Here is a 23,177-nt window from a genome sequence, read left to right as displayed (position 1 = left end):
TACATGTTCTAGGAGTTTTAGGGGGAAAAAACTCATATTTGATGCTATCCTCAGGTTATTTTTTAATTGATTAATTTGATTATCCAATACTGAATATTTGCTGCTGATTTCGGCGTTTAAAATGTGACAATATGAAAGAAAAAAAAGATGAATTGTAAATATAATCCAAATAAACTGTTTGTACATGAATGCTTTAATGTCAAGGACATTGATTCATTTGTCTTCCATTTATTCATTCATGAAAGATATACATTCTATAGTTGAATAATTTACTTTAATTATAATTTAAATTAAGGCTTGATTTTGACCTCACAATAAGTGTAAATGTAACCTTACATTACTGATTATGTTTTGATTGTTTAAACTACTTTTAAGAATAAAATTGAAAGTTTTTGTATCATGAGTATTCATTTGAGTCTTTTTATAACACAGAAGTTGAAGTATTTTAAAGAGGATAAAGTCGTACAGCAAGGGTGGGGAACCTCCAGCCCCCGGGCCGGAGACAATTTGGTATGGCCCTCGAGGTAATTTATAAACACACGCAAAAAAGAAAAAGATTAAAGAAATCTAGACCGCAAAAGATTTAAACAAGCAAGTGCCTGTTTTTCCAGGCCAAGATCAGGGTCCTTGAACACAACACAAGCCTAACGTGTCATCACGTGGTATATGTCTCGTCTGACAGGGGTGCAGTTCTGACTGAGAGCACCAGAACGTCGCTCCGCCACTTCCTAAAATTGCAGTACCCATAAGGAGCCGTACACATGCCGCAGTTTTTTCGTGGCTGTGTCTTTAGTTGAAAGCCCAGTGGCGATCTGTTCATCTGTCATACTGATCATACAGTCAATAACTTTGTTGTTATTAGCATCTGGTTAGCTAGCTATGCTAACGAATATAAGAAGCTTTTTCTACAACCAGTGAGGTAGAGGCACATCTTTATATGATCATTATAGTTATAAAAAAATAAGAATAAAGTAAACAGGTATAAAATACTATATGACAGTAAAAAAAAGTTGTTATTAATAAACAAGAATACAGTTTGAAAGGGGAGTGATTTGTAAAATATCCATAAAGAAAAATAAATCTGCTTACAGTTCTGTTTCATATGGGTGTTGAGAGATGTATCCATAGATCTCTTAATGTTGCTCTCAAAGTGCACCAGATTGATGCTTTTAACTTCAACATTTAAAAAAAAATCTTCCTGGGGGAGCATGCCCCCCGGACCCCCCTAGAGGAGGTTAGGTCCACCCCCCACTTAAATCATGTCCACATGGATAGGAAACTAAATACATTTGCACACATCTTGTGTCCATATCTTTCTGTTTTGGTGGTCATGCCACAACCGTGCACGTGCATGCATACGTGAGTCATGGTAAGATATCTGGATTAAGAGGTTGCTTTTTATTTGCACAGCATGAAAGAAAGGCCAAATGAATGGGCTGTGATTTTAGTATTTTTAAGCAGAGGTTAATAAATTGTACGGCCCTCGGAGGATGTTGAAAAAATTGAAATGGCCCTTGAGAGGAAAAAGGTTCCCCACCCCTGTCGTACAGTATAAGAAACAGTCACAACATTTCAACATTGAGATTAGATTTCAAAATTAGATTTCCAATATTTTGAGAAAAAGTTGCAAAGTTTTGTGAATAATAATAATAATAATAATAATAATAATAATAATACATATATAGAGGAAGTAATCCTAATATTTAGAATATGCCGCAACTTGTTGAGGTGGGAATTCAACTGATACTTTATTTTCCCATTCAGCGTTTTGCAAAGCCATTGCAGTGATTTATTATCCCAACCAGAACATCCGATGTTTGTCTGAATGTGTGCGTCTGTATCTGTCCGTCCGTCCACAGACTCTTGCATTTTACTGGATGCATCAGCCAAATATTTTGTGTGTTGGACTATTGTTTCCGCTTGAGATTAAGAATGAATCCTATCAAAATGATTAGGCCTAAACAAACCCTAAGGAACGATTGTGGTCCAACAGTGTTCATGATCTGTGTTTGGATCTCATTTCACAATAATGACGTTTTCTTTAGTCTGGTGGAAATATGCTCCGCCTTCTCTGGGTGGTCAATGGTTTACTTTAGTTTTTGAGATATTCAAAGAGGACTTGTTTTTTCTCCTCCTGTTTCTTTTGCCTTTGTTTACGGCTGTGTTAAGGCATACAGGTGAGTGTATTCATATTTACAAACCTCAAACAGAAGAAGATTATTTTGTAGCTTTCCACCAATATCTTTGCCAGATATTTTTCTGTTTGCTGTGTATTATTGATGGGTTTGTTATATTTATTACTATTTACATTTAAAACTACTGGATGATATATATTTTTACTTGTTTCTTTATTTATTATTATTTGTTTGGTTATTTTGTTGGCGTTACAATTTAGTTACACATCCCCAAGTTGTGTGTGAAGATGTAAGTTATGATATACTGTGTGAAGAATTGACTAAATGTTCAGAGTGTCCTCGCTGCCTGGTCTGACACACATTACCGAGCTTCTGCTGTTTATGCCGCTGACGGGCGAACCGCTTTGTCCGTGCATTGCGCTGTGACTCACATGCGCCATGTCAAATGTTCATTATATTTCAAAGGCTCATTATTACAGTTTTATATTATCTTTTATATGTCGCACAACGTACCATTATGCTATTAATAATAATGTTCTTTCTCAGCCCTGGATATGAAAACACAGTGTGAACAAATTATTGGCCGATCCTGATTTGTGTCATTTGCATCGGTGCCCCTCGAGTAGGGTTAACTGTATTATTTGTAATTGTTTGTGCTATTAATAATATTTCCATGGTTTGCTTTATTGTTACAGACCACACCCTAAACAAATCAACATCACTGGCAAAGTCTGATTCCCTGTTCTTACATTGGGACACATATGCATCTCGTGCGCTAACAACCTGACCCCCGGAGCCCACATCTCCTTTATACGAGTACTTCCCCAAACTGCTGCTGATTTCACATTATAAAAAGGACTTCATAAGGAAGTACAACTGACCCACTGTCTGTTTTGTAATTCACTCGAAGACAGATGTTTTTTCCATCTGACGAGGAACTCATCTGTCCTGTCTGCAAGGACATCTTTAAACAGCCTGTTGTGTTGTCATGTAGCCACAGCTTCTGTAAAGACTGTCTGCAGACATGGTGGGGGGGGCAACTAATTTGCATGTGTCCGTGCTGTAATAAAATATCCCCGACATGTGATCCACCATGTAACCTGGCATTAAAGAATCTGTGTGAGACCTTCGTATTGCAGAGAATAACCTCAGAAGCTCTCTGCAGTCTGCACTCTGAGAAACTGAAACTCTTCTGTCAGCAGCATCAGGAACCAGTGTGTGTCATCTGCAGAGATTCAAAAACACACAGCAACCACAGTTTCACACCCGTCGATGAAGCAGCCAAAGCCCTCAAAAAGGAGCTCGAGAAATCCCTGAAGCCCTTACAGGAGAAACTGAAACTCTTTGAACAAATTAAAGGAAACTTTGGGCAAACAGCAGAACACATTAATGTCCAGGTGCAACAAACAGAGGGGCGAATTAAGGAGCAGTTTAAGAAGCTTCACAAGTTTCTACAAGAGGAGGAAAAGGCTAGGCTGGGTGCTCTGGAGATTGAAAAGGTACAGAAGATGTCAATGATGGACGGGAAGATTTCGGCCCTGAGCAGAGACATAGAAGCTCTTACAGAAACAATCAAAGCCACAGAGGAAGAGCTGAGAGCTGGAGACGTCTTATTTCTGCTGAAACACCAGCAAACAGTGAAAAGAGTGCAGCAGCGCCTCCAGCTGGAGGATCCACAGCTGCACCTAAGGGCTCTGTTAGACCAGGCCAAACACCTGGGCAACCTGACCTTTAACATCTGGAACAAGATGAAGGACATGGTCTCCTACTCTCATGTGATTCTGGATCCAAACACTGCTCATGCAGAGCTCATCCTGTCTGAGGATCTGACCAGTATGAGATGTGGAGAGAAACAGAAGCTTCCGGAAAACCCAGAGAGGCATGACGTCCTGGTCCTGGGCTCTGGGGGTTTTACCTCTGGCATTCACAGCTGGAATGTTGAGGTTAGAAATGATGCATATTGGGTCCTAGGTGTGGAGACAAAGGGACAAACACCAACTAGCTACTGGCAAATCCTTCTCATTGATGGAATACTCAAAGCAGTCGCCCCACCGCTCCAGGATAAAGTTCTCTCAGTGAAGGAGCTCCAGAGGGTCAGAGTTCAGCTGGACTTTGTCAAAGGAAAGCTGTCCTTCTATGATGCTGATGCTAACACACACATACACACCTTCACACACAAGTTCACTGACAGACTGTTTCCACACTTTGGCTCCTTGAACACACTCCCACTGAAGATATCACCAACGGAGGTCTCTGTATCAACAGGCTAATGTCCAAAGTCTTGAGTAATGGTACTTGCAAAATGCCATCCTGCATGTCAATGATGGTATACATGTTCTAGGAGTTTTAGGGGGAAAAAACTCATATTTGATGCTATCCTCAGGTTATTTTTTAATTGATTAATTTGATTATCCAATACTGAATATTTGCTGCTGATTTCGGCGTTTAAAATGTGACAATATGAAAACCGCAGTAAATATAATCCAAATAAACTGTTTGTACATGAATGCTTTACATTATCAAGGACATTGATTCATTTGTCTTCCATTTATTCATTCATGAAAGATATACATTCTATAGTTGAATAATTTACTTTAATTATAATTTAAATGAAGGCTTGATTTTGACCTCACAATAAGTGTAAATGTAACCTTACATTACTGATTATGTTTTGATTGTTTAAACTACTTTTAAGAATAAAATTGAAAGTTTTTGTATCATGAGTATTCATTTGAGTCTTTTTATAACACAGAAGTTGAAGTATTTTAAAGAGGATAAAGTCGTACAGCAGGGGTGGGGAACCTCCAGCCCCCGGGCCGGAGACAATTTGGTATGGCCCTCGAGGTAATTTATAAACACACGCAAAAAAGAAAAAGATTAAAGAAATCTAGACCGCAAAAGATTTAAACAAGCAAGTGCCTGTTTTTCCAGGCCAAGGTCAGGGTCCTTGAACACAACACAAGCCTAACGTGTCATCACGTGGTATATGTCTCGTCTGACAGGGGTGCAGTTCTGACTGAGAGCACCAGAACGTCGCTCCGCCACTTCCAAACATTGCAGTACCCATAAGGAGCCGTACACATGCCGCAGTTTTTTCGTGGCTGTGTCTTTAGTTGTAAAGCCCAGTGGCGATCTGTTCATCTGTCATACTGATCATACAGTCAATAACTTTGTTGTTATTAGCATCTGGTTAGCTAGCTATGCTAACGAATATAAGAAGCTTTTTCTACAACCAGTGAGGTAGAGGCACATCTTTATATGATCATTATAGTTATAAAAAAATAAGAATAAAGTAAACAGGTATAAAATACTATATGACAGTAAAAAAAAGTTGTTATTAATAAACAAGAATACAGTTTGAAAGGGGAGTGATTTGTAAAATATCCATAAAGAAAAATAAATCTGCTTACAGTTCTGTTTCATATGGGTGTTGAGAGATGTATCCATAGATCTCTTAATGTTGCTCTCAAAGTGCACCAGATTGATGCTTTTAACTTCAACATTTAAAAAAAAATCTTCCTGGGGGAGCATGCCCCTGGACCCCCCTAGAGGAGGTTAGGTCCACCCCCCACTTAAATCATGTCCACATGGATAGGAAACTAAATACATTTGCACACATCTTGTGTCCATATCTTTCTGTTTTGGTGGTCATGCCACAACCGTGCACGTGCATGCATACGTGAGTCATGGTAAGATATCTGGATTAAGAGGTTGCTTTTTATTTGCACAGCATGAAAGAAAGGCCAAATGAATGGGCTGTGATTTTAGTATTTTTAAGCAGAGGTTAATAAATTGTACGGCCCTCGGAGGATGTTGAAAAAATTGAAATGGCCCTTGAGAGGAAAAAGGTTCCCCACCCCTGTCGTACAGTATAAGAAACAGTCACAACATTTCAACATTGAGATTAGATTTCAAAATTAGATTTCCAATATTTTGAGAAAAAGTTGCAAAGTTTTGTGAATAATAATAATAATAATAATAATAATAATAATAATAATAATAATAATAATAATAATAAATATATAGAGGAAGTAATCCTAATATTTAGAATATGCCGCAACTTGTTGAGGTGGGAATTCAACTGATACTTTATTTTCCCATTCAGCGTTTTGCAAAGCCATTGCAGTGATTTATTATCCCAACCAGAACATCCGATGTTTGTCTGAATGTGTGCGTCTGTATCTGTCCGTCCGTCCACAGACTCTTGCATTTTACTGGACGCATCAGCCAAATATTTTGTGTGTTGGACTATTGTTTCCGCTTGAGATTAAGAATGAATCCTATCAAAATGATTAGGCCTAAACAAACCCTAAGGAACGATTGTGGTCCAACAGTGTTCATGATCTGTGTTTGGATCTCATTTCACAATAATGACGTTTTCTTTAGTCTGGTGGAAATATGCTCCGCCTTCTCTGGGTGGTCAATGGTTTACTTTAGTTTTTGAGATATTCAAAGAGGACTTGTTTTTTCTCCTCCTGTTTCTTTTGCCTTTGTTTACGGCTGTGTTAAGGCATACAGGTGAGTGTATTCATATTTACAAACCTCAAACAGAAGAAGATTATTTTGTAGCTTTCCACCAATATCTTTGCCAGATATTTTTCTGTTTGCTGTGTATTATTGATGGGTTTGTTATATGTATTACTATTTACATTTAAAACTACTGGATGATATATATTTTTACTTGTTTCTTTATTTATTATTATTTGTTTGGTTATTTTGTTGGCGTTACAATTTAGTTACACATCCCCAAGTTGTGTGTGAAGATGTAAGTTATGATATACTGTGTGAAGAATTGACTAAATGTTCAGAGTGTCCTCGCTGCCTGGTCTGACACACATTACCGAGCTTCTGCTGTTTATGCCGCTGACGGGCGAACCGCTTTGTCCGTGCATTGCGCTGTGACTCACATGCGCCATGTCAAATGTTCATTATATTTCAAAGGCTCATTATTACAGTTTTATATTATCTTTTATATGTCGCACAACGTACCATTATGCTATTAATAATAATGTTCTTTCTCAGCCCTGGATATGAAAACACAGTGTGAACTAATTATTGGCCGATCCTGATTTGTGTCATTTGCATCGGTGCCCCTCGAGTAGGGTTAACTGTATTATTTGTAATTGTTTGTGCTATTAATAATATTTCCATGGTTTGCTTTATTGTTACAGACCACACCCTAAACAAATCAACATCACTGGCAAAGTCTGATTCCCTGTTCTTACATTGGGACACATATGCATCTCGTGCGCTAACAACCTGACCCCCGGAGCCCACATCTCCTTTATACGAGTACTTCCCCAAACTGCTGCTGATTTCACATTATAAAAAGGACTTCATAAGGAAGTACAACTGACCCACTGTCTGTTTTGTAATTCACTCGAAGACAGATGTTTTTTCCATCTGACGAGGAACTCATCTGTCCTGTCTGCAAGGACATCTTTAAACAGCCTGTTGTGTTGTCATGTAGCCACAGCTTCTGTAAAGACTGTCTGCAGACATGGTGGGGGGGGGCAACTAATTTGCATGTGTCCGTGCTGTAATAAAATATCCCCGACATGTGATCCACCATGTAACCTGGCATTAAAGAATCTGTGTGAGACCTTCGTATTGCAGAGAATAACCTCAGAAGCTCTCTGCAGTCTGCACTCTGAGAAACTGAAACTCTTCTGTCAGCAGCATCAGGAACCAGTGTGTGTCATCTGCAGAGATTCAAAAACACACAGCAACCACAGTTTCACACCCGTCGATGAAGCAGCCAAAGCCCTCAAAAAGGAGCTCGAGAAATCCCTGAAGCCCTTACAGGAGAAACTGAAACTCTTTGAACAAATTAAAGGAAACTTTGGGCAAACAGCAGAACACATTAATGTCCAGGTGCAACAAACAGAGGGGCGAATTAAGGAGCAGTTTAAGAAGCTTCACAAGTTTCTACAAGAGGAGGAAAAGGCTAGGCTGGGTGCTCTGGAGATTGAAAAGGTACAGAAGATGTCAATGATGGACGGGAAGATTTCGGCCCTGAGCAGAGACATAGAAGCTCTTACAGAAACAATCAAAGCCACAGAGGAAGAGCTGAGAGCTGGAGACGTCTTATTTCTGCTGAAACACCAGCAAACAGTGAAAAGAGTGCAGCAGCGCCTCCAGCTGGAGGATCCACAGCTGCACCTAGGGGCTCTGTTAGACCAGGCCAAACACCTGGGCAACCTGACCTTTAACATCTGGAACAAGATGAAGGACATGGTCTCCTACTCTCATGTGATTCTGGATCCAAACACTGCTCATGCAGAGCTCATCCTGTCTGAGGATCTGACCAGTATGAGATGTGGAGAGAACAGAAGCTTCCGGAAAACCCAGAGAGGCATGACGTCCTGGTCCTGGGCTCTGGGGGTTTTACCTCTGGCATTCACAGCTGGAATGTTGAGGTTAGAAATGATGCATATTGGGTCCTAGGTGTGGAGACAAAGGGACAAACACCAACTAGCTACTGGCAATCCTTCTCATTGATGGAATACTCAAAGCAGTCGCCCCACCGCTCCAGGATAAAGTTCTCTCAGTGAAGGAGCTCCAGAGGGTCAGAGTTCAGCTGGACTTTGTCAAAGGAAAGCTGTCCTTCTATGATGCTGATGCTAACACACACATACACACCTTCACACACAAGTTCACTGACAGACTGTTTCCACACTTTGGCTCCTTGAACACACTCCCACTGAAGATATCACCAACGGAGGTCTCTGTATCAACAGGCTAATGTCCAAAGTCTTGAGTAATGGTACTTGCAAAATGCCATCCTGCATGTCAATGATGGTATACATGTTCTAGGAGTTTTAGGGGGAAAAAACTCATATTTGATGCTATCCTCAGGTTATTTTTTAATTGATTAATTTGATTATCCAATACTGAATATTTGCTGCTGATTTCGGCGTTTAAAATGTGACAATATGAAAGAAAAAAAAGATGAATTGTAAATATAATCCAAATAAACTGTTTGTACATGAATGCTTTACATTATCAAGGACATTGATTCATTTGTCTTCCATTTATTCATTCATGAAAGATATACATTCTATAGTTGAATAATTTACTTTAATTATAATTTAAATTAAGGCTTGATTTTGACCTCACAATAAGTGTAAATGTAACCTTACATTACTGATTATGTTTTGATTGTTTAAACTACTTTTAAGAATAAAATTGAAAGTTTTTGTATCATGAGTATTCATTTGAGTCTTTTTATAACACAGAAGTTGAAGTATTTTAAAGAGGATAAAGTCGTACAGCAAGGGTGGGGAACCTCCAGCCCCCGGGCCGGAGACAATTTGGTATGGCCCTCGAGGTAATTTATAAACACACGCAAAAAAGAAAAAGATTAAAGAAATCTAGACCGCAAAAGATTTAAACAAGCAAGTGCCTGTTTTTCCAGGCCAAGGTCAGGGTCCTTGAACACAACACAAGCCTAACGTGTCATCACGTGGTATGTCTCGTCTGACAGGGGTGCAGTTCTGACTGAGAGCACCAGAACGTCGCTCCGCCACTTCCAAACATTGCAGTACCCATAAGGAGCCGTACACATGCCTCAGTTTTTTCGTGGCTGTGTCTTTAGTTGTAAGCCCAGTGGCGATCTGTTCATCTGTCATACTGATCATACAGTCAATAACTTTGTTGTTATTAGCATCTGGTTAGCTAGCTATGCTAACGAATATAAGAAGCTTCTCCAACCAGTGAGGTAAAGGCACATCTTTATATGATCATTATAGTTATAAAAAAATAAGAATAAAGTAAACAGGTATAAAATACTATATGACAGTAAAAAAAAGTTGTTATTAATAAACAAGAATACAGTTTGAAAGGGGAGTGATTTGTAAAATATCCATAAAGAAAAATAAATCTGCTTACAGTTCTGTTTCATATGGGTGTTGAGAGATGTATCCATAGATCTCTTAATGTTGCTCTCAAAGTGCACCAGATTGATGCTTTTAACTTCAACATTTAAAAAAAAATCTTCCCGGGGGAGCATGCCCCTGGACCCCCCTAGAGGAGGTTAGGTCCACCCCCCACTTAAATCATGTCCACATGGATAGGAAACTAAATACATTTGCACACATCTTGTGTCCATATCTTTCTGTTTTGGTGGTCATGCCACAACCGTGCACGTGCATGCATACGTGAGTCATGGTAAGATATCTGGATTAAGAGGTTGCTTTTTATTTGCACAGCATGAAAGAAAGGCCAAATGAATGGGCTGTGATTTTAGTATTTTTAAGCAGAGGTTAATAAATTGTACGGCCCTCAGAAGATGTTGAAAAAATTGAAATGGCCCTTGAGAGGAAAAAGGTTCCCCACCCCTGTCGTACAGTATAAGAAACAGTCACAACATTTCAACATTGAGATTAGATTTCAAAATTAGATTTCCAATATTTTGAGAAAAAGTTGCAAAGTTTTGTGAATAATAATAATAATAATAATAATAATAATAATAATAATAATAATAATAATAATAATAATAATAATAATAATAATAATAATAATAATACATATATAGAGGAAGTAATCCTAATATTTAGAATATGCCGCAACTTGTTGAGGTGGGAATTCAACTGATACTTTATTTTCCCATTCAGCGTTTTGCAAAGCCATTGCAGTGATTTATTATCCCAACAAGAACATCCGATGTTTGTCTGAATGTGTGCGTCTGTATCTGTCCGTCCGTCCACAGACTCTTGCATTTTACTGGACGCATCAGCCAAATATTTTGTGTGTTGGACTATTGTTTCCGCTTGAGATTAAGAATGAATCCTATCAAAATGATTAGGCCTAAACAAACCCTAAGGAACGATTGTGGTCCAACAGTGTTCATGATCTGTGTTTGGATCTCATTTCACAATAATGACGTTTTTCTTTAGTCTGGTGGAAATATGCTCCGCCTTCTCTGGGTGGTCAATGGTTTACTTTAGTTTTTGAGATATTCAAAGAGGACTTGTTTTTTCTCCTCCTGTTTCTTTTGCCTTTGTTTACGGCTGTGTTATGGCATACAGGTGAGTGTATTCATATTTACAAACCTCAAACAGAAGAAGATTATTTTGTAGCTTTCCACCAATATCTTTGCCAGATATTTTTCTGTTTGCTGTGTATTATTGATGGGTTTGTTATATGTATTACTATTTACATTTAAAACTACTGGATGATATATATTTTTACTTGTTTCTTATTTATTATTATTTGTTTGGTTATTTTTGTTGGCGTTACAATTTAGTTACACATCCCCAAGTTGTGTGTGAAGATGTAAGTTATGATATACTGTGTGAAGAATTGACTAAATGTTCAGAGTGTCCTCGCTGCCTGGTCTGACACACATTACCGAGCTTCTGCTGTTTATGCCGGTGACGGGCGAACCGCTTTGTCCGTGCATTGCGCTGTGACTCACATGCGCCATGTCAAATGTTCATTATATTTCAAAGGCTCATTATTACAGTTTTATATTATCTTTTATATGTCGCACAACGTACCATTATGCTATTAATAATAATGTTCTTTCTCAGCCCTGGATATGAAAACACAGTGTGAACTAATTATTGGCCGATCCTGATTTGTGTCATTTGCATCGGTGCCCCTCGAGTAGGGTTAACTGTATTATTTGTAATTGTTTGTGCTATTAATAATATTTCCATGGTTTGCTTTATTGTTACAGACCACACCCTAAACAAATCAACATCACTGGCAAAGTCTGATTCCCTGTTCTTACATTGGGACACATATGCATCTCGTGCGCTAACAACCTGACCCCCGGAGCCCACATCTCCTTTATAGGAGTACTTCCCCAAACTGCTGCTGATTTCACATTATAAAAAGGACTTCATAAGGAAGTACAACTGACCCACTGTGTTTTGTAATTCACTCGAAGACAGATGTTTTTTCAATCTGACGAGGAACTCATCTGTCCTGTCTGCAAGGACATCTTTAAACAGCCTGTTGTGTTGTCATGTAGCCACAGCTTCTGTAAAGACTGTCTGCAGACATGGTGGGGGGGGAAACCAATTTGCATGTGTCCGTGCTGTAATAAAATATCCCCGACATGTGATCCACCATGTAACCTGGCATTAAAGAATCTGTGTGAGGCCTTCGTATTGCAGAAAATAACCTCAGAAGCTCTCTGCAGTCTGCACTCTGAGAAACTGAAACTCTTCTGTCAGCAGCATCAGGAACCAGTGTGTGTCATCTGCACAGATTCAAAAACACACAGCAACCACAGTTTCACACCCGTCGATGAAGCAGCCGAAGCCCTCAAAAAGGAGCTCGAGAAATCCCTGAAGCCCTTACAGGAGAAACTGAAGCTCTTTGAACAAATTAAAGGAAACTTTGGGCAAACAGCAGAACACATTAATGTCCAGGTGCAACAAACAGAGGGGCGAATTAAGGAGCAGTTTAAGAAGCTTCACAAGTTTCTACAAGAGGAGGAAAAGGCTAGGCTGGGTGCTCTGAAGATTGAAAAGGTACAGAAGATGTCAATGATGGACGGGAAGATTTCGGCCCTGAGCAGAGACATAGAAGCTCTTACAGAAACAATCAAAGCCACAGAGGAAGAGCTGAGAGCTGGAGACGTCTTATTCCTGCTGAACCACCAGGAAACAGTGAAAAGAGTGCAGCAGCGCCTCCAGCTGGAGGATCCACAGCTGCACCTAAGGGCTCTGTTAGACCAGGCCAAACACCTGGGCAACCTGACCTTTAACATCTGGAACAAGATGAAGGACATGGTCTCCTACTCTCATGTGATTCTGGATCCAAACACTGCTCATGCAGAGCTCATCCTGTCTGAGGATCTGACCAGTATGAGATGTGGAGAGAAACAGAAGCTTCCGGAAAACCCAGAGAGGCATGATTTCAACCCGGTTGTCCTGGGCTCTGGGGGTTTTACCTCTGGCATTCACAGCTGGAATGTTGAGGTTAGAAATGATGCATTTTGGGGCCTAGGTGTGGTAAAGCCCTTTCAAAAGAAGGGACAAACACCGACTAGATACTGGCAAATCCTTCTCATTGATGGAATACTCAAAGCAGTCGCCCCACCTCTCCAGGATAAAGTTCTCTCAGTGAAGGAGCTCCAGAGGGTCAGAGTTCAGCTGGACTTTGTCAAAGGAAAGCTGTCCTTCTATGATGCTGATGCTAACACACACATACACACCTTCACACACAAGTTCACTGACAGACTGTTTCCACACTTTGGCTCCTTGAACACACTCCCACTGAAGATATCACCAACGGAGGTCTCTGTATCAACAGGCTAATGTCCAAAGTCTTGAGTAATGGTACTTGCAAAATGCCATCCTGCATGTCAATGATGGTATACATGTTCTAGGAGTTTTAGGGGGAAAAACTCATATTTGATGCTATCCTCAGTTATTTTTTTAATTGATTAATTTGATTATCCAATACTGAATATTTGCTGCTGATTTCGGCGTTTTAAAATGTGACTATATGAAAACCGCAGTAAATATAATCCAAATAAACTGTTTGTACATGAATGCTTTACATTATCAAGGACATTGATTCATTTGTCTTCCATTTATTCATTCATGAAAGATATACATTCTATAGTTGAATAATTTACTTTAATTATAATTTAAATGAAGGCTTGATTTTGACCTCACAATAAGTGTAAATGTAACCTTACATTACTGATTATGTTTTGATTGTTTAAACTACTTTTAAGAATAAAATTGAAAGTTTTTGTATCATGAGTATTCATTTGAGTCTTTTTATAACACAGAAGTTGAAGTATTTTAAAGAGGATAAAGTCGTACAACAGGGGTGGGGAACCTCCGGCCCCCGGGCCGTATACGGCCCGCAAGACCATTTGGTACGGCCCTCGAGGTAATTTATAAACACACGCAAAAAAGAAAAAAATTAAAGAAATCTAGACCGCAAAAAAATTAAACAAGCGAGTGCCTGTTTTTCCTGGCCAAGGTCAGGGTGCTTAAACACAACACGAGCCTAACGTGTCATCACGTGGTATATGTCTCGTTGCTCCGGCACTTCCAAAAATTGCAGTAGCCATAAGGAGCCGTACACATGCCGCAGTTTTTGCGTGGCTGTGTCTTTAGTTTATTTATTTATTTCAATCTTTATTTCGAACAGATACAAAAATTAAAAAAATAACAAATGTGAAAAACAGAATACCGTATTGTTAAAATACAGTATTTATCCACATTCACGATAATATTTATATATTCAACAAAAAAAGTCTTCATATTAATAATAATAATAATAATATATAATATAATATAGTTGAAAGCCCAGTGGCGATCTGTTCATCTGTCATACTGATCATACAGTCAATAACTTCTTTGTTATTAGCATCTGGTTAGCTAGCTATGCTAACGAATATAAGAAGCTTTTTCTACAACCAGTGAGGTAAAGGCACATATGATCATTATAGCCAAATGAATGGGCTGTGTTTTAGTATTTTTAAGCAGAGGTCAATCATTTGTACGGCCCTCGGAGGATGTTGAAAAAATTGAAATGGCCCTTGAGAGGAAAAAGGTTCCCCACCCCTGTCGTATAGTATAAGAAACAGTCACAACATTGAGATTAGATTTCAAAATTAGATTTCCAATATTTTGAGAAAAAGTTGCAAAGTTTTGTGAATAATAATAATAATACAAATATATAGAGGAAGTAATCCTAATATTTAGAATATGCCGCAACTTGTTGAGGTGGGAATTCAACTGATACTTTATTTTCCCATTCAGCGTTTTGCAAAGCCATTGCAGTGATTTATTATCCCAACCAGAACATCCAATGTTTGTCTGAATGTGTGCGTCTGTATCTGTCCGTCCGTCCACAGACTCTTGCATTTTACTGGACGCATCAGCCAAATATTTCGTGTGTTGGACTATTGTTTCCGCTTGAGATTAAGAATGAATCCTATCAAAATTATTAGGCCTAAACAAACCCTAAGGAACGAGAGAAGGAGTGATAGTCACTGCTCTCAGGGCTGCTCTCTAGTTGTGTTACTTGTTCAGCTTTTTCTCAAGCCTACATGACCACCACCCTTGCGGGTATACTCCGGTAAAAGGTCACCTGACATTCTTGGACTTCCCCAAATGGAAAATTGCCTGATTTTTAAAGCATTTCTCTAAATTCTGCAACACTGCAGAAATATATGAAGAAAAGGAACCCTGGTATACCTGACTCAGTAGTGTGTGTGTGTGTGTGTGTGTGTGTGTGTGTGTGTGTGTGTGTGTGTGTGTGTGTGTGTGTGTGTGTGTGTGTGTGTGTGTGTGTGTGTGTGTGTGTATTTCGTACCCAACAGCCAGGCGTAGAGTCTGCGGTTGAGGGACATGTCTCTTCTTAAAACCACATGCAAAGCTGCAGACAGGATCCGGATCATGTCAGGGTGAGTCGCCTGAACACAACAGAGCAGAACATTTGTGACTGTCAGATGTGTGTCCTAGCTGAGACATGTCCAGAACTGTTTTTGAGGTGGTGGATTCTACAAGCTGCCACGAAGAATTCATCATTATCACACATTTGCAAATGAAGAGAGATAAACAAACAAACATCTGAAGATAAAAATGCCAATATCAGTACTAATAATAGAGAATGCAATTCCTGAAGAAATTGCTAGTGGGAATGCTTTATGCTGAAAAGCTGACGCTAAACTGCTATGCTGAAATGTAATGTGTAAGAAGAAAGTGAAGAATTTAGATTGAAATGATACATGAACACTGGGGGCTTGAATGTGTGATGAGAAGAAAAGAAAGTAAAAAGGCTTAGAAAAGCAGCAGAATATTTGAACTGCAAACTTTTGAACTAACTTGATGGCGAATGATCTGTCGCCATGCCAACGGCATTTGATGACATCCCATAATACGCTTAGATGCGTTAATGGCTGCATCGTTACCAAACCTGTGAAGTTTTGGGCCATTTGGAGCATTTTTACTGAAGTTATGAGAAAACCGTGTTTCACGGCGAGCATTGTGTTGCCATGGCAACGAAGAAATCTCAAAACTGTCCCGTAGATGTCTTCACGGCTGGACTGTTAGCACACATGGGAAGTTTGAGCACTTTTTGAACATTTTCATAGGAGTTATAGCGACATCGTCTTTTATGGCGAGGGATGCGTTTCCATGGAAACGGCATATGATGAAACCCCATAATTGACGAAGAGCTGTTGAGGGCTGGACCGTTAACCATTATCTGAAGTGTGGTGCTGTTTTGACCCTTTTCATAGGCATTACGACAACATCGTGTTTTATGGCGAGGGATGCGTTTCCATGGAAACGGCATATGATGACACCCCATAATTGACGTAGAGCTGTTGAGGGCAGGACCATTAACCATTATCTGAAGTCTGCTGCTCTGAGCATGTCAGTTGGAGTTATGACATCATCGTGTTCCATGACACAGGTGTTTATATTTGAGCTAACGACGTGTCCAGAGATCAAAGGTTTCCATGGTGAGACTTGTATTTACATAACATAGAGTGGGAAGCTTCCACATTATGTAGGAATTATATAAATAATTCAAATAAATGTGGCAAAGGCTCAAATTTGTTGAACAACACATTTGTAACAGGTTTGTTAATTGACCAAAAAATATGAACAGTTGGAAGATTGAAAATGGGATTATTATTAGGATTATTTGTAGGTCATTGAAAAGTAGAATCATTTAGAAAGATGTGAACATTGAAGTTTCTATTTTAGATTAGCTGACACTGTCGTGCATCGCTGGTTTTAAAAGTGATTTATAAGAGTCATGTTTACAGATGTGCAATACTTAAAACGTTTATAAAGATCCTCTGAGTGTGTGTCATTAGTTAGTTGATCAAATGTTAGGAATAAATACCTTGACATATTGACTACAAGAGCTTGAATCAAACAAGCAACCTTGTATTTGAAAGATTCAGAGCAACAGTCGCACCTGGTATATAAGTGGTGTGGCTGAGTACTTTAAAGGGTTCATGAATAGAGGGGACTTGAATGTGAAATAAGAACAAGAAAATAAAAGTCTAAATGCATGAAAAAGCAGCAGAATATTTGAACTGAAAACTTTAGAACTAAAAGCATACGTCACCAATAATGTCTAAAATATGTGGAACATGTTGAAGTCAGTATGAAGTCTCCATCAGACGTAAAAGAATAGGCTGAGACAGTCTGTTAAACTCCAGTGACCACGTCATTAGTCTGCTGCTCTAATTATGTCAATTGGAGTTATGACATCATCGTGCTCCATGAGCATTTTCATTGTTCTGAATGAGAGATAAACCTGTTACATGTGAACGTTTTGTTGAAGAACCGTAACAGATATCGGTGAAATTTCAAAGCGTGAAGCATGTCAAGGAGCTTGAGCATCTGAAGTGTACTTTTTATGTACTTTCGGGTTAATAATGTGGCCTTTTTGGCAGATTAACTAAAGGTGTGCGGCTGCTGTGGTGGGGAAAGATGAGGCTGAAGTTACAATGGGGTTTAATGGAGACATGTTGAAAGTTTTTGTCACTTCATGCCCTCAAGAGGCATTTTGCTTAATTTTTTTGCTTAATTTGTTTTATCTTTCAAGCTACGAGATGTTTTCCTATGTTTGTCATGAAACATTATGTCTCAGGCATGTAGGGTTTGGGAATTATGGCAGGTTTAAAAGAAAATATGAAGGCAAAATTCAATCTGTCCTCCACTCTAGCTGTGACATCACGCACTCTAAAATCTGAAGAAGGCCTCTTTACCAAGGTCTGAACAATGTTTAATATCTCTAAAAGTAAGAATCAGATTTAAAAGTTGTGTTACACGAATAATGTCAGAAAGATGTATAACATTTTAAAGTTGGAATGAGGTTTCTGAGTGAATGTATGAAAGGAGCAGTTAGCAGTTGAAGTTGCATGAAGATTTGTTGAAGTCTGAAGAATGTCTCCATTGACTTCCATGTTAAAAATGTGATGTATTATGGGATGTATCTCTGGAATTATGAAAGTTATGAATGATAAAAGTAATAGCCATCGATTCCCGACCGAGCTGAACGTTTTGATGTTTGAACGGAGTTTCCGCGATGTTCAATGTGGGAGGAGAAGTGGCGCAAAATAACATGGCGGAATAATAAAGAATTTTGTGCGTAGCATAACAGATAGTTGGAATGCTGTGTCAGCATTCCAACTAAATAAGCTTTATTATGAACATCCTGATAAATCCATATCAGCCAGTTAGCTAGATACCTAGACCAGATTGTACCTGTAGTACAGACACACAGTTCTTTACCATCCCGGTGTTAACACACAGAGCTCAGCCTCACAGCTTCCTCACCTGGCTCATGTGGAAGGGGAAGCAGAAGAGGATGAGGTCCAGGGTGCTCCTCTGCACCAACACACTGGAGTCCTGGACTGAGGTACTGACCGCCTCCACCTGGTGAGAACACAACATTATTCAACCTGCTTCTTTCAATACATTTAACAATAGAGCATTATATATAATTGCACTATTTGAACCATCGCAGTGATTCTAGTAAAACATGCAATTGCAATCAATCTGAACGCGTGTACACATTCCTTCTAGCTTATTAAACTGGCTTTAGGATAATACTACTCATTTTAGGTAATCATGATTTTTTCATTTTTATGTGATTGCCATTTAAACATTTCATCTGATGAACTGAACTGCTAAATACATTTCTCAAGCCAATGGTTATAAAACATATTCTTCAATAACTAACATTTATTAGGCAGTTACCAGTTTCTCTGGCTCTGTGGTACACTGTGTGTTAATCCCTCTCTTTTTCTATTTTTTTTTTCTATTAGAAAGTAGCATTGGACACATTGCTCATCTTACATTTTGGAGGAGCAGGTTGTGTTAATTTTGTCCTTCAGAGCCATCAGTTGAATTGTTAGGTGTTCAAACCTTATTTTCAGCTAGGAGGATGCAATTCTAGGGCTGCAATTAATTGAAATTTGGACTAATGCAATATCACTATTGCAGTATTGAATATTGAGTAAAGGCAAAACACGTGAACATATCATTCTGAATGAAGAATTGTTGTGCTTCAGAAAAGTCCCGGCTACAAAAAGTATTCTACAAACCTCATGAAAATATACTTGTTTGGTACAGAATATCTTAAAAAGTAACACAACAATGTATTTAATATATTTTTCAATGATAATGTAAATAATGTTTTCCAAAAATGGTCATTCAATCTGATATCATGAATCATATTGAAATTGCAATATCAGTCAAAATAACCACAACGGTAATATTTTCCAAATCGTGCATGCAATTCTGTCATTAGTTATTTTTGTCAGGGGATGTTTGTTTTGCTCTGTAGTGTCATGTACCATGAGCTCGATGTCACTGCCAATGACGTAGAGCTGGTCCTCCATGGAGAGCTTGCGGTTGAGGTGCAGCAGAACGAAGGACACCCCGGGGAGGCGCACCGCGGGGCTGGTCAGGATGCTGCCCCACAAGGCACTGTAGAAGGCCGACTGCTCCACCGCTGCAGCCACCTTCTCCAACAGCGTGTTGGTTCTGTGAGAACACAGAGAGGACACAGTGAACACGGTTACTATTACAGGTACACATCTGCATTGTAGTCCTACCACACTAGAACTTATGTAGTCCGGAAGCTGGCGCTCAGAAGGAAAAACACTTGTTTAAAGCAGCTGCTTCACATGATGATATCAGACTGACTGACAGTGCCCTGACCAGATGGAGAAAGTCATTGAGGGCTCTCATCGAATGTTCTTAATGGCCAATTATTAAGCAATGACTAGAGCAGAAACAGAATCCCAGAAGTACCCAAAAGATTTCAAAAGGAACAGAGATGCATCACTCAATGCTGTTGAGCTTTCTCTGAACAGACCACTTGCTGTGGTTTATGAGTGCATTTGGATTTCACTGTGAAGCTTTCATTTGCCATTTCTCCTAACTGACTGGTGTATACAGCTCTGGAAAAAATGAAGAGACCACTCCAATTTGTTCTTAAATCTCTATCTCTACATGTATGGCAGCCATTTCATTCCAGTGTCTGTTGAATTCCAACACAGAGAAATGTTGTCAATAGTGTATAGAACAAAATAAAAAAAGGTTGATTTTACTCAAACAAACACCTATAAATACTAAAACCAGAGAAACTGATAATGCTGCAGTGGTCTCTTATTTTTTACCAGAACTATATACTATATATGCAACAGTACATTTATCTGGGCAAATAAGGTTGATCTGGGAAATCTAAGATAGAGCAAACAGGACATTATTTTGATTTTGCAATCCTAGTGCAGACATTAAGAAATTCTAATGTCCTCTGTGTGGAAACTGAATTATTGAAACATTAACGGGAAACGGCAACAGGAGGTAGTAAAGATAATGCAACTTGCTGTTAACCTCTGCAATGTGGGAGAAGCCAAATAAATGGAAGAATGCAAATGGAAAACCAAAGCGTAATTGAATTGAAAAACAAGATGACAGTATACATGTTTACCATCTACAAATAGGCCTTTTTAACAGCACAGGTGTTATTCATAACATTAACTACATCTGAAATAGCTGCCTGGGACATTTTATTCTAAATAAACCATTGTTACTTTCATGAGTCACACCAGTGCTTCTTAGGAAGTGTAAGACAGTAGGATCCTCAGCCTCCACACTTGGCTCCAATCCGCCTGCAGAGCTCACAATTTAGGTTTTATTGACCATTTTAATCTATTCTGGGACCGACCCGCCCTCTTCGGCACTGATGGAATCCACCCCAGCAGGTTGGGTAGCCGCATGCTAGTGGCTAACATGCAGCACGCTGTTCAGACGTCTCCCTGACTATTTCCACTCCATTCCCACACACCCCCCTTTCCAGCAGTGTCATCTCAGGCCACCGTTTCCACTGCTAGAAACTTTTCTACCAGCAAGTTTTCTTCGCTGGTGCCGCTGACGCCTGCCATCTCGCTCTCTGGCGCCACCCAACGACCAGAGGCTTCTATGCCAGTGCAGCGACCCATTTCTGTTATAACCAACATACACAGAATGTTGGTGACTCAGGTTGGAAACAGAAAGTCCAAAAGCATCTGTTTGAGTTTGTCGAATTTAACAGAAGTTCCGCGTGCTCCACGGTCTATCACGGCGGTCAGAGTGATAGTATATCTAACACACTTAAACTGGCTCTATTAAATGTCAGGTCTTTAGCAGGTAAATCATTTGTAATCAATGATTTTATCACAAAGCACAACCTGGATTTTATGTTTTTAACTGAAACTTGGTTAGACCAAAACAACAGCACAGCTGTTCTTATAGAATCAACCCCTCCCAACTTTAGTTTTATGAGTCAGGCAAAACTGAATAAGAAAGGGGGTGGAGTAGCTATTTTGTTTAAAGATTTATTTCAATGCAAGCAGACTATGTATGGTACTGTAACTTTGCTTCTTTTGAATATGTGGCCCTTCAGCTGAAATGCTCCTCTTGAGCTCTTTTCCTAAACATCTACAGACCACCCAAATACTGTGCAAGCTTTTTGATGATTTTACAGAGTTACTGTCTATAGTGTGTATTGACTTTGACCGTCTAGTCATTGTTGGCGATTTTAATATCCATGTTGACAATCCCCAGGACAGAGGGCTAAAGAACTGTTTTGTGTTATCCATAATTATTAACTGACTCAGCATGTGAAGGGTCCGACACACAATAAGGGGCACAACCTGGACTTAATTGTATCAAAGGGTCTGAACATTTCTAAGCTTGTGGTGACTGATGTAGCGCTCTCCGATCATTCCTGTGTTTTCTTTGAGAGCCCCCCCCCCCCCTCCCTATGAGCCAAGTGGCCGTCTGCAAGACAGCGAGACACAGCGAAACCCAGCCCGAACACACACACACACCCGCAGCCTGGCTGGGAGTTTGTGTGTGTGCTCACACACCGACTCACAGCCTCGCCGCGTCCCGCCGTCTCAGGGAGGAGAAATCGGCGGAGCTGCAGCTGAGAAAAGATTGAGTGTGTGTGTGTGTGTGTGTGTGTTGTGTGTGTGTGTGTTGTGTGTGTGTGTGTGTGTGTGTGTGTGTGTGTGTGTGTGTGTGTGTGTGTGTGTGTGTGTGTGTGTGTGTGTGTGTGTGTGTGTGTGTGTGTGTGTGTGTGTGTGGTGTGTGTGTGTGTGAGGAAGTCTTAAGGACTTAACGTAACGGCTCCAGGGATTGGTCTATTTGGACCAATGGGTCCATTTGGGTATGGGCACGTCACTGTACCCAGGAAGAAAACAATGGAAAAAGAGAAATCTCCAACGAGGCGTTCTGAGGCAGCATAGACAGGTCTTTTCTGTGTTAGAGTTTTACTCGCTACAGGGTGTACTTTGAGGGTTTGTGACTTTGCAGATACATGCATAAAAACCTTCATAACACACAAGGGGACGGGTAATAACCGGAAAAGCATGACATGGGACCTTTAAGATGGAGCAGCAGCCCCCTCTAGGGTCTGTGAGAGGAACTACAGTAGCACTGATGAGATTAATCCTTTCCCTGCTCTTATAAGATACCAATCACTATGTAAACAACCACTTGTGTCAAAATAAGAAATTATTAAATCAATTTATAACAGTGTGGGTTTTGGGAAGCCGATCATTGGCTTATATTGAGCGAGTGTCTGGGCAAAATGACTTTCTGGGGAGAGTTTAACAAAGCGCACACAACACTGAGAAGCCCTTGCAATTTTGGACATATAAACTTCCCTTACTGTTATGGAGAAGATAAGATTTGTTTCTCTGTCTTCAGAAAAATGTGTTCAATACATTCTGGACCAAGTGTAAGGGCCCATACGTCCGTATTCTGTTGACGTGTTGAATTAATGACCCTGTAATGCTGTTTATTCTAGCAAACCTCAATGATTTTTATTCTCTCGTTTGCACACTTTAACTCTCTCAAAATGTATGAAGTTCTTAAATAAAATAAAAATTGGTGGACAGCATAGGAAATAAACTGATTCTGTCCTAAAGAATATATAAATATGTTATACATAAAATATATGAAAAAAGTATATACTAAAAGGAAAAGAAGAAAAACAATATACTTTACGACAACTAAAAAGAAAAGGCATTTGGCATTTCAT

The 23,177-nt window shown here is 39.4% G+C and overlaps 3 protein-coding genes across 4 annotated transcripts in view; 2 read left to right on the top strand and 1 right to left on the bottom strand.

Annotated features, from left to right (window-relative positions):
* Positions 1–23,177, bottom strand: part of dop1a (DOP1 leucine zipper like protein A) — a 60,071-nt gene that overhangs the window by 33,875 nt on the left and 3,019 nt on the right. The window contains exons 5-7 of the mRNA XM_034127263.1: positions 19,438–19,627; positions 18,416–18,514; positions 15,429–15,528 (exon numbers count right to left, since the gene is read on the bottom strand). Of these exons, the coding sequence (XP_033983154.1) occupies positions 15,429–15,528; positions 18,416–18,514; positions 19,438–19,627 (389 nt within the window). The remainder of the gene's footprint in view (positions 1–15,428; positions 15,529–18,415; positions 18,515–19,437; positions 19,628–23,177) is intronic.
* LOC117480091 (nuclear factor 7, ovary-like) lies at positions 1,990–4,602 on the top strand. Its single transcript, XM_034127266.1, has 2 exons — positions 1,990–2,177; positions 2,831–4,602. The coding sequence occupies exon 2, from the start codon at positions 3,050–3,052 to the stop codon at positions 4,403–4,405; it is 1,356 nt and encodes a 451-aa protein (XP_033983157.1). The 5' UTR covers positions 1,990–2,177; positions 2,831–3,049; the 3' UTR covers positions 4,406–4,602.
* On the top strand, positions 7,472–13,491 carry LOC117480090 (nuclear factor 7, ovary-like). 2 transcript variants are annotated; one of them, XM_034127265.1, is made up of 2 exons: positions 7,472–8,443; positions 12,952–13,491. In XM_034127265.1, the coding sequence occupies exons 1-2, from the start codon at positions 7,662–7,664 to the stop codon at positions 13,406–13,408; spliced, it is 1,239 nt and encodes a 412-aa protein (XP_033983156.1). In that variant the 5' UTR covers positions 7,472–7,661; the 3' UTR covers positions 13,409–13,491. The 2 variants fall into 2 exon arrangements, with proteins under 2 accessions (XP_033983156.1, XP_033983155.1); XM_034127264.1 differs by lacking the exon at positions 7,472–8,443 and adding an exon at positions 11,095–11,164 and having other exon boundaries at positions 11,818–13,491.

This window comes from Trematomus bernacchii, unplaced genomic scaffold (assembly GCF_902827165.1).
Source record: "Trematomus bernacchii unplaced genomic scaffold, fTreBer1.1, whole genome shotgun sequence".
In the NCBI taxonomy this organism is placed as follows: domain Eukaryota; kingdom Metazoa; phylum Chordata; class Actinopteri; order Perciformes; family Nototheniidae; genus Trematomus; species Trematomus bernacchii.
The sequence above is the reverse complement of the archived record's forward strand: the minus strand, read 5'-3'. Positions and strand labels throughout refer to the sequence as shown.

Bases quoted from the DNA above. Each gene is read 5' to 3' on its own strand.
- LOC117480091 (XM_034127266.1), top strand. From the start codon at position 3,050: ATGTTTTTTCCATCTGACGAGGAACTCATCTGTCCTGTCTGCAAGGAC.
- LOC117480090 (XM_034127264.1), top strand. From the start codon at position 12,035: ATGTTTTTTCAATCTGACGAGGAACTCATCTGTCCTGTCTGCAAGGAC.